The sequence below is a fragment of the Acanthopagrus latus genome, chromosome 8 (genome assembly GCF_904848185.1).
Source record: "Acanthopagrus latus isolate v.2019 chromosome 8, fAcaLat1.1, whole genome shotgun sequence".
Lineage (NCBI taxonomy): Eukaryota > Metazoa > Chordata > Actinopteri > Spariformes > Sparidae > Acanthopagrus > Acanthopagrus latus.
This window is the reverse complement of record NC_051046.1, coordinates 1,237,124-1,253,217: the sequence shown is the minus strand read 5'-3', so window position 1 is coordinate 1,253,217 and position 16,094 is coordinate 1,237,124. Positions and strand designations below refer to the sequence as shown.

General features: G+C 46.2%; 2 protein-coding genes across 3 annotated transcripts in view; one reads left to right on the top strand and one right to left on the bottom strand.

Moving 5' to 3' along the window:
• Positions 1–16,094, bottom strand: part of immp2l (inner mitochondrial membrane peptidase subunit 2) — a 107,393-nt gene that overhangs the window by 7,191 nt on the left and 84,108 nt on the right. For both annotated transcript variants that reach the window (XM_037108508.1, XM_037108507.1), the window contains exon 4: positions 9,484–9,549. In XM_037108508.1, the coding sequence (XP_036964403.1) occupies positions 9,484–9,549 (66 nt within the window). The remainder of the gene's footprint in view (positions 1–9,483; positions 9,550–16,094) is intronic.
• The window catches only part of lrrn3a (leucine rich repeat neuronal 3a), a 15,313-nt gene continuing 11,089 nt past the window's right edge, over positions 11,871–16,094 (top strand). Inside the window, exon 1 of the mRNA XM_037108490.1 lies at positions 11,871–12,130. The gene's annotated coding sequence lies outside the window, so the exon portion shown is untranslated. The remainder of the gene's footprint in view (positions 12,131–16,094) is intronic.

Sequence of the window (16,094 nt, the reverse complement as noted above, 5' to 3'; positions counted from 1 at the left end):
TGTCTGCGACTCTGAGTGCGAGTGTGCGTCTCTGGTCCTGCAGGCCGGCTGACCACGAGGCCTTGGATACATAAATATTGATTTAGCCACAGCGGCTGAATTTACTGACTCACAACAAAAACAAGTCAGGAGATTTCTGCAGAAATATATATATATAAAAAAAGGTCTATATGAATCTAATTCTCTGCTACATTGGAGAAGGAGCGACTGACATCTTTACAGAACCAACGACGACTGACTTCACGTGTTTATCAAACCGGGTTTTCTCTGTGGAGATGAAGAATCTGAGCAGAACGGCCGCAGGGAGAATATCCTCCCTCACACACTGTTACATCACCAGCCTGTTGTTTAGACATTCATCACAGTTACTCTGTGAACAAACACTGTAATCTTTAATTTCATCCATTAACGAGCCACACAGACTTCAGACTGAGTTGACTGAATCCTTTCAGTCAGCTCAGCTCAGAGCTGTGACCGTGATATTGACTTCACAGTGAAACAAGAGCAGAAGGAAACTTCAGATCGACGTCGGTCTCTTCTGTTATTGACCTCTGAGCAGGAAGAAGCATCTCGGTGCTTCATCACGTAGTGTGACAGGAACACACAACACCAGTCATATTACTGAAGTTACTACGTCCAGTGAAGCCAGCTGAGCTGCAGGGTTTCGTAATTCAAGAATTTCTCAATAAATGAATAAGAACAAAATACTTCTTCTGTGCTTTGATGAGCTGCTATGAAACAATGTTACCATCTTCCATCTTATAATGTTGAGTAATAGTTTAATCACAAACACCTACAGGACGCTGTAGCCATGACATATTTCTGTAGGCTAACTGAAGTTAGCATCTCATCTGAATTGTATTCTTAATTATTACAGAAAAATAATCCAGATAATCTCCACAGATGAACTCCACTCTGTGATGTGTGAAGCTACATTAACTGTGTAGCAGTAAGAAGCTAATGTTAGGCTACAAACAGACGACATCACGGTCACATGACTGAAACGTCTCCACCACTAAGAGTCTTACTGCACAATTACTATCCAGGTTTTCTATAAACTGATCAGTGTCCAAGTTGTAAAGTCAGAGTTAGAACAGTGTGGAACTAAAGTGGCCTGTAAAGACGGACTAGTGAGTAGATGAGTCTCCGTGTTGCTGTGAGGACGTTTAATGTCCCCGACAACCTCTGTAGTCTCATTCAGACACTTGTTAGCAACCGCTAACTGTTGTTAGCACATGAAGAGCTTCAGGATTAAACTGTGGGACATTTAATGAGGAATAAAACATGTAAATATCTTCAGCCTGTGGAAACTACACACCTTATTTCATACATTTAACAGAAAACGCAGTAAGAAAGCTCACAGATGTGGAGACGAGCGAACTCAAACTGATTCAGGTTTTGGACTACAGACTACGTCACTAGGCTCGTTAAAGGGGCAGCCTGCAGTTTTGTGGAAGAAATTCAGATTCAGAATTTAAATATTTCCTAAATTAATGTGGTGATAACACAAACAGATGTATTCATTATTTCCATAAGTGGATAAACAAGCTGTTCTCAGAAGACAAAGACGGATCCAGACTATCTTTTTATAAACACGTGTTCCAAAGTCTGTCCTCAAATAACCCGAGTCAGTCGGACAGACAGCGTCTTGTTACTGAGGGGTTTAACCCAGATACAGCAGACACACTCATCCATTCCTGGACACAGCAGACACACTCATACACACACTCACACACACTCTCACACACCCAAATAACAAGAGAACCAGAAGAAGACACGGTGACGATGCTTCAGACGCTACGAGCTGCTGTCTGAACACACTCCACTCAATCTGGGTCGCTCCTGAACAAAAGGGTTCGAGAGATTCACCGAGACCGAGAGACGAGTTAAATATTCTCACACACACACACACACACACACACACACACACACACACTGCTCGTTTCATCAGTGTTAACAGCAGCTGATGAACATTGCGGAGGAGGTTGAAAGGAGTTTAATGAGGCAGAGGTCGACTGACAGCTCCACACACTGGACTGCTGTGACCTGTGTGTGTGTGTGTGTGTGTGTGTGTAAGTGTGTGTGTGTGATCGTTATGTCTTCAGATCTGAGCTGTCAGTGGCTCAAACTTTTGCGTCACTGTTTATTTTGTTTTGATTCGTCTGTGTTCTCTGCTGGATCGCGGCTCCGGCAGGGCGACGGCGTGTCTGAACCATCATCTCTGACAACACCTGACGTGCACTCCGCCACGGCTCAGCTTAATTGGATGAAAATGTGAGGACTGAGAGACAGACGAGCGACCGGATTACATCATGCATGAACTCTGAGACGGTCCGGTGCAGCTCAGGGTTGACGTGAGGTAGCAACAGTCAGAGGTTCAGGTTATATGTAGTAATGCTGCCGACTGAATACTGAAAACACGATGAGCAGAAAGTTGGTTGAGAAGTCATTAAGTCATTCATCTGACCAGGACAGAGAGAGAGAGTGGGACATCATCAGCGTGTAGACACAGAACATCTTCATGTTACTGTGAACTGAGGATTGATTTGGACCGAACCAGAGGAGACTGGGACTCAGTTCCAGTCCAGTTTGAATAAAGTGTGTCTGCTGATGAGTTATCGTTAACTGTTCTGTGCAGGTGAAAAGGGAGAAGCTAGCAGGAAAAGGATGCTCACATGTTAAGAAACATGCGAAGAAGCAACTGTTAAGTGGTTGTAAAATGTTTAAGGACCCTTCAGGCATCAAAGATAATTCCCTTATTTTCAGCACGCAGCCGATGAGTTTTCACGGTGGATTTGGAGAGAAGATGAAACATAAACCAGCTGAACTAAAGCCACTTGTGTTTGCTGTGCTTCGAGGGAATTACACATATTTCTCTGTTGAGAAGAAAAACAGGAGTCTAAATATTTCATATCTTGACATTTATGAGTTTATCTTGTTGACTTATTCGACTGGCAGCTTTTACATCTCCAGCTGAAACTACAGGCTGTCAGGAGGCTAGCTGGTTAGCATGCTAACGCCTCTGACAGAAACATCAGCGCTGATGTGTCCTCACACTCTCTGACAAACTCCAATTCTCAGTCCTGTCTTCACTTCCTGTTCCTTCAGAGGTGCCATCAGTTGATGTGTTGTTGTGTCTCTGTGTGACTTCAGGTGTCAGTGATGGCTGCCTCCTGCTGGAATGGGACCCATATAATGGTTTAACAGACAAATAAACTTTATTTATGTCTTACCATTAGTTCATTGCAGATTCTCCTGCACCACGCCGCCATCAACACTCCCACTTAGTTTCCTCGGGCCTGACAGCGACGGTGGGAGATTTACGCCCGGTGTGAGCCTCTCTGTTTGGAGATGGATCTGTAAAACAATCCTCTCTCTGCGGCTGACGGTTCTGTGGCGAGCAGACCGTCTGGCCCGCACGGCGGAATTGAAACCAGAGCTGTGATTTATGTCGGCCCGGCCCGGTGGAAGACAACACAGGCTGACAGCCAGCGTCGTCAGCGCCGCCTCCGCCAGGGAGCCCATCACAGGCCCGTTAATTATTCATCCCCTCCCCAGCCGGTGACCTGTAATTTGCACGGTGACACTCGCCACAAACAGCTGCCGGGATGAATCACATGATGATGGCGTGTTATGATACCGTAAACACGCCTCTGTAGGTCTGATGTCCTGCCACTTCCTGTCAGCGTGGCCAGCACCGTGTGCTGCCTGTCACAGTCTGTCACTGTCCGGCTGCACGATGTGCGTTGAAGCCTCGTGTTCTGCTGCATATTGATGACATCTGCATCACGTGTGTGCAGTTTGTATAAAGACTGTTTTAAGACATTCATCCATCCATTATCTGAAACAGCTGATCCTCCTCAGGGTCACGGGGGGCCGGAGCCGGACCCAGCGGACACTGGGCGACCTTGGATAAGTGGCTCGTTCATCACGAGGCTGACAAACAGAGACAAACAACCGTTTATGCTCACATTCAACTTAGAGTAAACGATGTAGGAGGAAGCCGGAGAAAACCAGCGCAGACACGGGAGAACACGGCACAGCAACATCTACCCTGATATCAATCAGTGAGTCAGTTCTGGTTTTTAATCGGTGATTTTTTGTTGAGGCTTTACAGACTCACTTGATGCCCGACAGCTCATCAAAGTGATTGACAGGTGTGGGGGTGGGAACTTGACCAAGATGATTGGCTGCAGGACTAAGAATAGGCCGACTGAGACACAGACTTAAATAAAGAGTCGCTGCTCTGCTTCTGCAGGAGGAAACGTTCAGATCTGACCACAGCACAGGAGAAATGCTCTTTTACATGAAGTTAGGAGGTAAATAACCTTTAAAAGGGTCAGAATTGAGTGATATATAAAAATATGAGATTAAAACGTTACTCAGCCTCAGATTTTACCTTCAGGTATACAGTATATAAGAAGTATATACATACTGAGCAAGGTTTGAGGCAAGAGTACAAGAAAAGGAAGTAAAATGCACATAAATGTGTTTGTGACTACTGATGACAGACAGTCAGGTTATGTAGAAGGATGAGACGTTGCTCCTCAGAGCTCCTCGCTGTGTTCTGATCCCATAAAGAGGTAAAAATGAAAAACTGAAATGCTAATGCAGAGAGAGACGCACTGACTGACACAACGGTCTCTGCGCCAAATGAAAAACCCCATCGACCAATCAGACGGCGAGCGCCGGAGGAGTCGCTGTGTCAGAGGCAGCCGGCCGGCCGGCGCTCCGTCCTCCTGCTGCGTCTCATTATCTGAACTGTGGAGCTCATTTCCTCATGAGAACGCAGCGTAACAGGCCTGAGAACAGCTCCCACATCCTGCTGAAGGAAATCCACGGAGAGGAGCGTGACTCACACACACACACACACACACACACACACACACACACACACACACACACACACACACACACACACACACACACACACACACACACACACTCACACACACACACACACACACACACACACACACACACACAAAGAATAAAAATAGCTTTCTGCAGCCGAACCTTAATGTGTTCTTAATGCCGGTTCAAATGCAATTCAAGACCAATTTCAAGCCAACATTAGGTTTGAAAACTTAAAATACTCCAGTGAAGTCTGCTTTAGAGCAATCACACTCGTCTCACACCGGGGAAATAACAATTAGCTTGGTTTTCTTTTTAACTGTAACGGTGCTGCACATCTCCTTCTGTCTTCAGGACGAGAGGCGTCTGAACATGAACAGGCAGCTGACAGTCAGACGCACAGAAGAGCTGACGGCAGTTTACTAAAGTTTTCTTTATACTTAAAGTGAAACTCACCAAAATGCAACCTAGGCTTTTTTGTGAATGTATGAGTCACAGAACATTGTTTGTGTTTACAGAGTTACTAAAAAGAAAGTTTTTGGCGGCGAGCGGAACAAGCTACTGCTAACATGAGCTGTTCAAAAACTTTCTTTTCATTAAACTCTGTGTACACAAACAGTGTTGTCAGTGCTGGTGTTCATGTGTAGAGACCCTGGTGATGCTACCAGCAACGTTTCATGTTGTGTCGAGACTTCTTACTGTTTTAAACATAGAGATTTTCATGCTATCGTAAAAGTGCCCGTAGCACTCCCATTGAAAATGAGTTTGACCTGAAAACAAAAATACAGAAAATCTTAAAAGTGGCTCTTTCATCATAATTCTGCTTTTACATGAAGGTTTGACTCGGGTACATTCACCCAAACTAAAGAACGAGGCGAGATTCTCCTGATCCAGTCACCAAACTGAGATGAATTATTCCCTCTTATTTTATTTTACATTTACATGTGGGGAATTTATCAGTCGCTTTTGTCCAAAGCGACTTATAATAAGTACATTTGTCGTAAGAAACCACGACACGTCACAATGGAGGAAACAGAAAACTCTCTGAGCTGAGAGAGACTCAACCTGCTGCTGGAGGGACGGAGGTCAGTCGAGATTAAAAACAGTTTCATCATCTAATTTGAAACAAAATGTTTGTTGCTCAGGCTGAATTTGGTGAAATCAGATGACACAGAACATGTTTCAGTCATGTTGATTAACCCTCAGTGAGATTAATTAGTTGTATTTCTGTTTCTTGAGTGTGTGGAGGTTGGATCTAGTTTCCAGTTTGAAGCATGAAATAAAAAAAAACTTCAGCTCGACTGTGAGTTGAGCGACTGCCACGGCGCTCTCAGCAGTTTGACATGTTGGTTTCATGGTGCACTGCACCAAAATCCTTTTTCCAATTTGTTCACCCACCTGGCAAACACGACACACGGTGCCAGCAGCGATCGGCCACTTCAAATCTACTCTCGTCATCGGTGGAAGGCCTGTTCCTTCAGCCGTGCAGAGAAACCACAGCTATTAGTGAGACAAAGTCACACGTCTTGAACACAACAACTGGTGAAAGTCACCTCAAAAACTAAAAGAGAAGAAAGACTAAGTTGTCCTGGAGTGAGACAGCGATGCTGCTCGAGCTGACTGGATCACAAATAACTGAAACTTATTTAAAGGTGTACTGCACTCAGTGGCCGAGCAGCTGAACGGACCGCATCGCATTATCTGCACCTGAAGGCCCCCCAGGCGTCACTGGAGCATGTTTAATGTACCACAGGGCGTCAGAGAGACTGTTACTGCATGTTCCTCAAACACCAGGAGAGCAATCTCTGCTTCTGTTAGTGCCCATCGTCGGTGTCTGTCGTCTCTCCATTTCATCTTCTGCACATTTTTAAAATCAGAATCGATGCAGCAGACACAGAAACATCCTCTTTTTGCTTAGACACACTTCTTCTTCCTTCTTGTTAAAATCTGTCGCCCACATCACTGACAATGCAACTTGTTCCTCGACACAACGTGCTCACATGTGCGACGTTCCATCCTCCATATCCCAACCGAAGTTTCAGAAGCAGAGCGTCACGTTTCTACCACGAGCGAGCAGGACTTTATATCCTCAGGAGGAGGAGAGGAGGACTTTATATCCTCAGGAGGAGGAGAGGAGGACTTTATATCATCGGGAGGAGGAGAGGAGGACTTTATATCCTCAGGAGGAGGAGAGGAGGACTTTATATCCTCAGGAGGAGGAGAGGAGGACTTTATATCATCAGGAGGAGGAGAGGAGGACTTTATATCATCAGGAGGAGGAGAGGAGGACTTTATATCATCAGGAGGAGGAGACGAGGACTTTATATGCTCAGGAGGAGGAGAGGAGGACTTTATATCCTCAGGAGGAGGAGAGGAGGACTTTATATCAGGAGGAGGAGGAGAGGAGGACTTTATATCATCGGGAGGAGAGGAGGACTTTATATCCTCAGGAGGAGGAGAGGAGGACTTTATATCCTCAGGAGGAGGAGAGGAGGACTTTATATCATCGGGAGGAGAGGAGGACTTTATATCCTCAGGAGGAGGAGAGGAGGACTTTATATCAGGAGGAGGAGGAGAGGAGGACTTTATATCCTCAGGAGGAGGAGAGGAGGACTTTATATCATCGGGAGGAGAGGAGGACTTTATATCATCAGGAGGAGGAGAGGAGGACTTTATATCATCAGGAGGAGGAGAGGAGGACTTTATATCCTCAGGAGGAGGAGAGGAGGACTTTATATCATCAGGAGGAGGAGAGGAGGACTTTATATCCTCAGGAGGAGGAGAGGAGGACTTTATATCATCAGGAGGAGGAGAGGAGCACTTTATATCATCAGGAGGAGGAGAGGAGGACTTTATATCCTCAGGAGGAGGAGAGGAGGACTTTATATCATCAGGAGGAGGAGAGGAGGACTTTATATCCTCAGGAGGAGGAGAGGAGGACTTTATATCCTCAGGTCATCAGGAGGAGGAGAGGAGGACTTTATATCATCAGGAGGAGGAGAGGAGGACTTTATATCCTCAGGAGGAGGAGAGGAGGGATTTATATCATCAGGAGGAGGAGAGGAGGACTTTATATCCTCAGGAGGAGGAGAGGCGGGCTTTATATCATCAGGAGGAGGAGAGGAGGACTTTATATCCTCAGGAGGAGGAGAGGAGGACTTTATATCATCAGGAGGAGGAGAGGCGGACTTTATATCATCAGGAGGAGGAGAGGAGGACTTTATATCCTCAGGAGGAGGAGAGGAGGACTTTATATCCTCAGGAGGAGGAGAGGAGGACTTTATATCCTCAGGAGGAGGAGAGGAGGACTTTATATCATCGGGAGGAGAGGAGGACTTTATATCCTCAGGAGGAGGAGAGGAGGACTTTATATCCTCAGGAGGAGGAGAGGAGGACTTTATATCCTCAGGAGGAGGAGAGGAGGACTTTATATCCTCAGGAGGAGGAGAGGAGGACTTTATATCCTCAGGAGGAGGAGAGGAGGACTTTATATCCTCAGGAGGAGGAGAGGAGGACTGCTTCAGATAAACCTCAACACACTGACGTGACACACTGATGGAGTTCCTCTTTAAATCTCAATCTGCTGCATGAATGTGTTTTCAGGATGTGGCGTCGTCCCGGGAGACGTCTGGCTCCCGTCCATCACCTCCTGCATCAGTGATTGGCTGCTCAGGATCTGCTGTCACTCAGGCTGAAAGTCTCCTCTAATGTCTCATCACAGCGACTTTAAAATCCTCCCGACCTGACGGAGAACCAACAACCAGCTGCAGTCGTTCCACACCGCTGACAACTTGTCAGTGAAGCTCTGAGAGGTGGAGGAGAAGGTGGTGGTGTCAAATGTACATGAGCAACTTTGATCAGCTGGAGTTCTTTGATTGATTTATAGATCTGTGTGTGAACAGTGTTGAACATCTGGGATCATTTAGGTACAAACGTCACAAAATACAGAACAAAAGTCGAGTCATTTTTAGACAATCTGATGCAGAAATGTCACACAAAATATCGTCATACGTTCATTTTTGAAAATCTTCCCCATCAGCTGATGTTGAGCTGAGTTTTATTTCTCTTGATTGTCTTTGTTGATCCATCACCAAAGAACGAACCCTTCATACTGTTTTCTTCAAGTTTAGTCAACAATACTGATGATGATGGTTACCACCAAAATAAAATCTGTAGTTTAACTACATGAAGGGATTTGAGTTTTCAGACATCTGTGATGGTCAGCATGGATGAAAACTGTTAGAAAACTAAAAATGTATTGTTGTATTCATCTTTTCGTTAAAGCATCTCATGCAAATGTACTAATTTATTCTCCACGACTTAAAAAGGCAGACATTGATTTCTGGTGTTCGCCACAACAAAGAGGACAGAGTTGTAAATTCGCCGGCTCTGTTTCTGGAGAGCGCTTTGTGTTCGTGCAGAAACCAAGTGGAGAATTATTTCTGTTAATCTGATCAGAGACCAGCATGATGCAGTGAACCTCTCGACTGCAGACTGATACGATTAGATGTGAGGCGGCTGTTTCACATCAACCTCAGGATACCTTTGCTTCACTACACCAGAGCTGTGATACAAAACACATTTGTTGCTTCGTCAGTGTGAGTCGGGAGGATGAGGACGTCTTCCTACCTGATGAAGTCTCCCTCCAGGCCAATGACCCGCTTGATGATCTTCTGCTGGGGGTTCTTGGGCGACCTGAGGGAACAATAAAACATGAACAAGACGATGAGCGTAAAATCCCAAACAGGAAGAAACTGCCGAAGAAAAATCATAGAGGTGTGAAGCTCAGGGAGCAGCTCTGCTCAGGTCGTCTGTGCATTCAGATCTGGTTTCAGATCTGAAGGACGAGATGATCCTCGATAGTCTGAGAATGTTTTCAAACTGTCGCGCTGATTAAAGCCTCCGACCGGCGCTGGATCAAACACAGGCTGCACGTCGGACAAATCAAGGCTGTTTTTCACTGGATACTAATGATGTCACTGTTTCTCACTAACTGACAAACAAGATGCTTCACTTTCCTCACAACAGCTGGAGGAGCTTTACACTTTACAGCAAATCAGCTGCTGTGTACAGATATTTACAGGTCATCATACACGCAAGGTCACGTAACAAAATCAAAGTTCATAAACTCCTTCATGCCGCACAAATTACAGAACAACAAGATGGTGGTGATACTGTGGTCGGCTTCACATCGAGGGTTCAACATCTGGGACACAGCTGCTGTGTCTCAGCTCAGGTCTGCATCCTTCAGAGGAGCATCTGAAGGTCAGTTACATCACAACGCCGAGCGAAGTCTGTCCCAGTCTGAAGGCTCCTCCAGAGGCTCCTTCTTCTCCATGTTTCTGGAGGATATGATCCTTCATGGCCTCACATATCCCAAGATTCTTTGTGCCCCCAAAAAAGAAGAAAGAAAGAGAGTAAATGGCGACATTGCGTGGCGTAGATCGTCACCTTCGTGGGCCTGGGTGGCAGAACTCATGACATAAGGGTAAAACATCTGGTGACGCAACCAGGAAATGCTCCAGAGGCTAAACTGTCACATTTAACAACGGCTGACCAGGTTAACAAGGTCTCTGAAGGACTCGCCTTCACAGACCACAGAGGCCGAGTCCTTCAGAGGACGCAGACCCTGAACTGAGACACAGCCACTGTGTGAGAGCACCGAGCATCCATGTTGTAAACACAGAGTCCAGCTGCTCTGTCGGTCCCAGACGTTGTGCTGCAGACGGGTCTCTGAGACCGGACGTGAGCCAGCAGCAGCTGTAAACCCAGCCGGATCATCACGGCTCTTATTCCGACTCCTCTGTGGTTTGCAGAAACGTTAAAATGCTAATTTAAGCAGATTTTCTGTCACATATGATGTTGCTGTTTTTGTTTGTTTCAATCACCAGACACTCTGTTATGAATCAGATTGTTATTCGTCCTCTCCTACAGGTAGATACAGTTGCTGTGGTACCACACACAGGAACCACCGGCTGCACCTGCCGGTCCAAAAGGTACTTGTTGAGTTTTACTGTTTTTCACTTCAGCCGCAGTTTGAAGAGTCTGATTTCATCTGAAGTCAGGTTCAGGTTTGTTTCCACCAATCAAACCCCACAAAGACCTGGACCTGGTCCAGAACATCAGGGCTCTATTACTCCCTCAGTGACCCCCTCAGGGAGACGGACCTTCCTCCCTCTGGCTCTCCCTCGTCTTCCTCCTCCTCCCCTGTTCTCCTCCTCTCCTACATTTCTTCCTCCTCCTCACGTCTCTCTCTCTCCTCATCTTTGTCCTATACGTCTCCTTCTCCTCCTCCTCCTCTTTCTTTCTGCCCCATCACCCCCTCCTCTCCGTTGCCGTGGGGATAGAAGGGATCACGGCTGACTGACAGCTCGCTGAGCCAATTGGATTCACCCACAGCCGCAGAGCTGAACACTCATTGGTCGGTCTCTGGGGAACTGGAATGTATCAGTGTGTGTGCATTAGTGTGTGTGTGTGTGTGTGTGTGTGTGTGTGTTTGTGTGTGTGTGTCTGTGTGTGTGTGTGTAATAGAGTGATGGATGATCTCCTCTCCAACAGCAGAGGAGAGGAAGGATGGAGGAACGACAAACACAACCTATCACTCACTCTCAGTGTCTCTCTCCCCTCTCTCCATTTAATTCTCTCTCTCTCTCTCTGTCTCTCTCTCTCTGTCTCTCTCTCTCTCTCTCTCTCTCTCAGTGTCTCTCTCTGTCTCTCTCTCTCTGTCTCTCTCTCTCTCTCTGTGTCTCTCTCTCTCTCTGTCTCTCTCTCTCTCTCTCTCTCTCAGTGTCTCTCTCTCTCTCTCTCTCTCTCTCAGTGTCTCTCTCTCTCTCTCTCAGTGTCTCTCTCTCTCTCTCTCTCTCTCTCTCTCTCTCTCTCTCTCTCTCTCTCTCTCTCTCTCTCTCTCTCTCTCTCTCTCTCTCTCTCAGTGTCTCTCTCTCTCTCTCTCTGTCTCTCTCTCTCTCCCTCTCTCTCTCTCTCTCTCTCAGTGTCTCTCGCCCCCCCTCGCTCCCTACATCTCTGTCGCTGTGGAGAGGAGGAGAGAGGAGAGAAGACGCTGGTTCTTGGAGATACTCGAGGAAAACAGGAAAATAGCTGCTTCTGCTGCTGCTGGATGTTAACATGCAGCGCTGCGTGCCTTGAATAAAACACACACACACGCAGACACACACACACACACACACACACACACACACACTCTGCTGCTGCAGCCATGTCAGGAATACCTGCTGAATATCTGCTGCTGCATGGGACGTGATGGATGCGGCTTCTACTGGTGAGTGTTTCATCGCTGTCTGACGACTTGTGTGTGTGTGTGTGTGTGTGGGAGTGTGTGTGTGTGTGTTGGGAGGACTGCGGTAGTCCTTGAGTGCTGTGGCGGCTCAGCCTGCGGTTCTGACAGCTGAGGGGAATAAGAAAACAGGGCTGGGGATTTTTGTCGCAGGTTTGAGATGCGTGCGAGGTCGTCGCAGCTCCTCAAGTCTTCCTCCCGTCCCGTCGCCTCAGCTGCTCGTTGTTTTTACGCTTCGGAGAGAGAAGAGATTGTGTTGTAGTCGAGTCTCGTCCGTGTCAGTGTCACTCCACAGGTTCATCCTCTGAAGTCACAGAGAGGATGAAGCAGAGGTTGTTTCCAGAAGGGAGGGGAGGCATTTCTGTCTTCATCACCCACCCACAGTGAGGAGAAGCAGGAGAGGTTCTGGGGCGACATGCAGCGTTTAAACCCGAGGATTCACATTAACGAGCTGCATGTCCCTCAGGAGACTGAGCCACCGGGATGCTTCCGGAGCGCTAACGAGCTGAAAGTGTCCCGGCCTCGTCAGCTCGAGTCGGAGCCGGTGTGGACGCACAGCGTATGCTGGTGTGTGATGTGCAACATGAGTCAGGAGCTGCTTGTATGTGCAGTCAGAGTTGAGATGCTACAAGGCGATCTGCTCTGACGTTCCCTTCACTGCCTGCCTAATTCACCAGAACCTCCGTCTCCCTCCCTCCTGCTGTATTTAAGCCTCGCTCATGATTAACAGCAGTCCACTAAAGCATCTTTAACTGTGCGGATTGAAATTCAGCACATTTCCACGCTGGCTGAACGAGGGGGGGCAGCGAACGAGCCGAAGCCTCTCGACGGCGAACAAACGCTCAGTTTTCTCACGTCAACATGCAGCAGCTTCGTCTCCAGAGCTCCACGAGCAATACGTCAATGTTCATCCTCCAGTTTCACCACATGATGTCTCAGAGGACTCGCAGCATCTTTCTTTTGATAAGACCGCACAAGAAAAACATTCCTGTCTGTTTCTGACTGACAGCAGGAGGACGATCACTCCACTGTGACTGATTGAATAAGGACAGGACTTCCTCTGGATATTCACTCCCTGCATGAGAGCTGCAATCAGGTTACAAACCTGTTCAGCACAAGTTTCAGTTCAGACAGAGCTGTTAAAGGATAAGTTTACCCAAAAATTAAAATGAAGTTATTTTGATTCATCATGTCGTTGGAAAGTCAGGAGAAGTTTCGCTGTCCACAAAAATTTCTCACAAACAGCGTTCTGCTCAACACCTGACGTGGATTTTAAACAGAGAAACGTCAAAAAAACATAAAAAGTCTCGTCCAGCGTGATCCAAGATCCCAAACTGAATTTAAATACATTATTCATTTGTACTTTATCAGTCTGAAATCTTCACTGTAGCTGCTCAGCTGAAAGTGACAGCGTGCAGCTCGTCTGAAGCTGCCGTGTGAATTTCATTTTTCAAATCATTTGGGATCTCGGAGCTTCCAGAAGTGGAGAATGCTGCAACCTTGTTTCACTGTGACGCTCCAGAAATGAGACTTCACCTGACTTCATACCAGCACGGAGGACACGATGACTGATACGCACAAATTTCTGGGCGAACTGTTCCTTTAAAGTGAAGCTCTCGCCAAAATGCAACCTAGGCTTTTTTTTGTGAATGTACCCGAGTCAAACGTTCATGTAAAAGCATAATTATGATGAAAGAGCCACTTTTAAGATTTACCGTATTTTCGTTTTAGGGTCCAACTCATTTTCAGTGGGAGTGCTACGGGCACTTTTACGCTAGCATGAAAATCTCTATGTTTAAAACAGTAAGAAGTCTCGACACAACATGAAACTTTGCCTGTAGCATCACCAGGGTCTCTACACATGAACACCAGCACTGACAACACTGTTTGTGTACAACAAGTGGAACTTCTGTCCTCCAGCAACAACAATCCACACCAGATCTCACCTGACTTTTCCTGCTTTTGATTTCAGTATTGTTTCTTATATGAGGCTCCTTTTTCAACTTCAAGGTCAATTTTGTTTTTCACTAATGACAAAACAACAAATTATGCTGCATTGACACAAGAGCAACATAATGATCCAATAATATCATGATGAGCTCTTTAACTTCTGATATCAGCAGATCAACAGTATTTTTGTCATTATTACTTCTTTTACCTTTTGTATGTCAGTCGAGCACCAGACGGAACCATCAGGTCACATGTCAGTTGATCTGAGTTTCTTCCATGTTGCATTCATTCATTTTATCTCCATCAGAAACACATTCTGGTGGTATAATAGTTAACAGTCACTCTCTATCATGAATGCACAAAATGTTGAATTTAAAGCTGCTCTAACAGATGCTGCTGTCCAGAGGAAGGAGAACCTGTATCTTCTCCTGAAACAGCCGAGAGAACTTCGACCTTTGAGCTCCGACCTGAAACTCATTCTGTGTCCTGATCACGTCAGCGCTGTAACTTTTCTCTCTGAGCTTTTTTTTTCTCTTTACAATAAAAACTAATATCTGCTCAAAGTCTCTTCGAGCTTTTCTGAGATTCATAGTTTTTTTTCTCCAAACAGCAATATTCTCTCCGTCTCTCAGACGGACGCTTGAGGGAGAATTTCTGGGAAAACAAATACAGCGTGTAACAAATAGTGATGGAAACTCATTTGTCACGTAAATGATGATGTATGCTGGGCTCATTGTTGGAGCTCACAAATGGATTCAGACCTAAACTAGTTACCCTGAACTATTCCTGCAGCCTCCACCACCTCCGAGAAAACAAGACGACGCCGTCACGACGGAGCCGCTGCTGGATCAGACCTCATGGAGACGACAGACACGACGTCGGAGACCTCAGCTGTCTCGTTTTTATGACTGTCCAATCAAAACTGCTGCAGCGTTCAACTGGCGCTGACTCGAGTGACATCACCAGAGGAGATTTATCAGACCTCCCACAGCTGCTCTGGATTTGTGTGTCTGGCTTTACACACTTTACACCAGCTGAAGTCGCGACACACTGAGGTGGAAAATCACTCGAGCTCCTCTTGAATCAAACCGCAGGTGTCACGTGTGTTTGAAGGTGACGTTGTGTCCGAGGATCTGCTGGATCACGACGCGCTGAGTTATAATCTCACTGTGAACTCGTGTCGCACACTGACTGTCAGAAACATCACCTGCAGAACAATCGTTCAAAATCAGTGTTAGTTTAAGTAAAGATGAACATCGTCTCCCATTAACGCACCACGTCCTCCCGTTTGTGTAACATTTGATGAAAACGTTTGAAAAGATCACAGCTTGAGGAGGAAACAGCTGGCTCGGCTCAGAGCGCCGCCGACAGGAAGCTAAACTTAATTAATAGAAAATACAACAAGACAAAGATTCAGGGAACATCTGCAAAATGAATAAATGACACTATAAAAACGTAGGAAGAAGCATCGCTGGCTTTGGACTTCTCACCTCCAGCGCTGAGGTTTGTTCTCAGCTTTGTGTCTCTGTAGTTTTGTTGGTTTGTCAGAAGGATCTCAGAACCTGAAGCCGAGTCTCGGCCCAGCACAGAGACAGATCCAGGAACGTTTTCTCACTTTGGTTAACGTCATCCAATAGGAGGACTTTTCTACATGTTCCTTAAAATCTCAGGGAACAACGAGTCGTCCTGAATAAAACAGCACGTTGCAGCGCTGCAGCTCCCACACAGTCCCAACTCACCAGGACAACATTAACTTGATGCCACACAAGCCAACTTATATCTATGTTTTCACAAAAATCAGAGAAACTGAGATTCCAGTATCGTGACAACACGAGCAGGGAGAGAACAGGCTGACAGATCCGTCCCAACAAACAATATCAGCATCGATTTGATCCCAGTCACAAGCTGCTTTTTTCTTTCTCTCATTAAAAACCACAAACTGGATTCGATCGCGATCTAAAATGGTCACCTGCGTGTAGAAGTTCTGATCTTGCTGCCA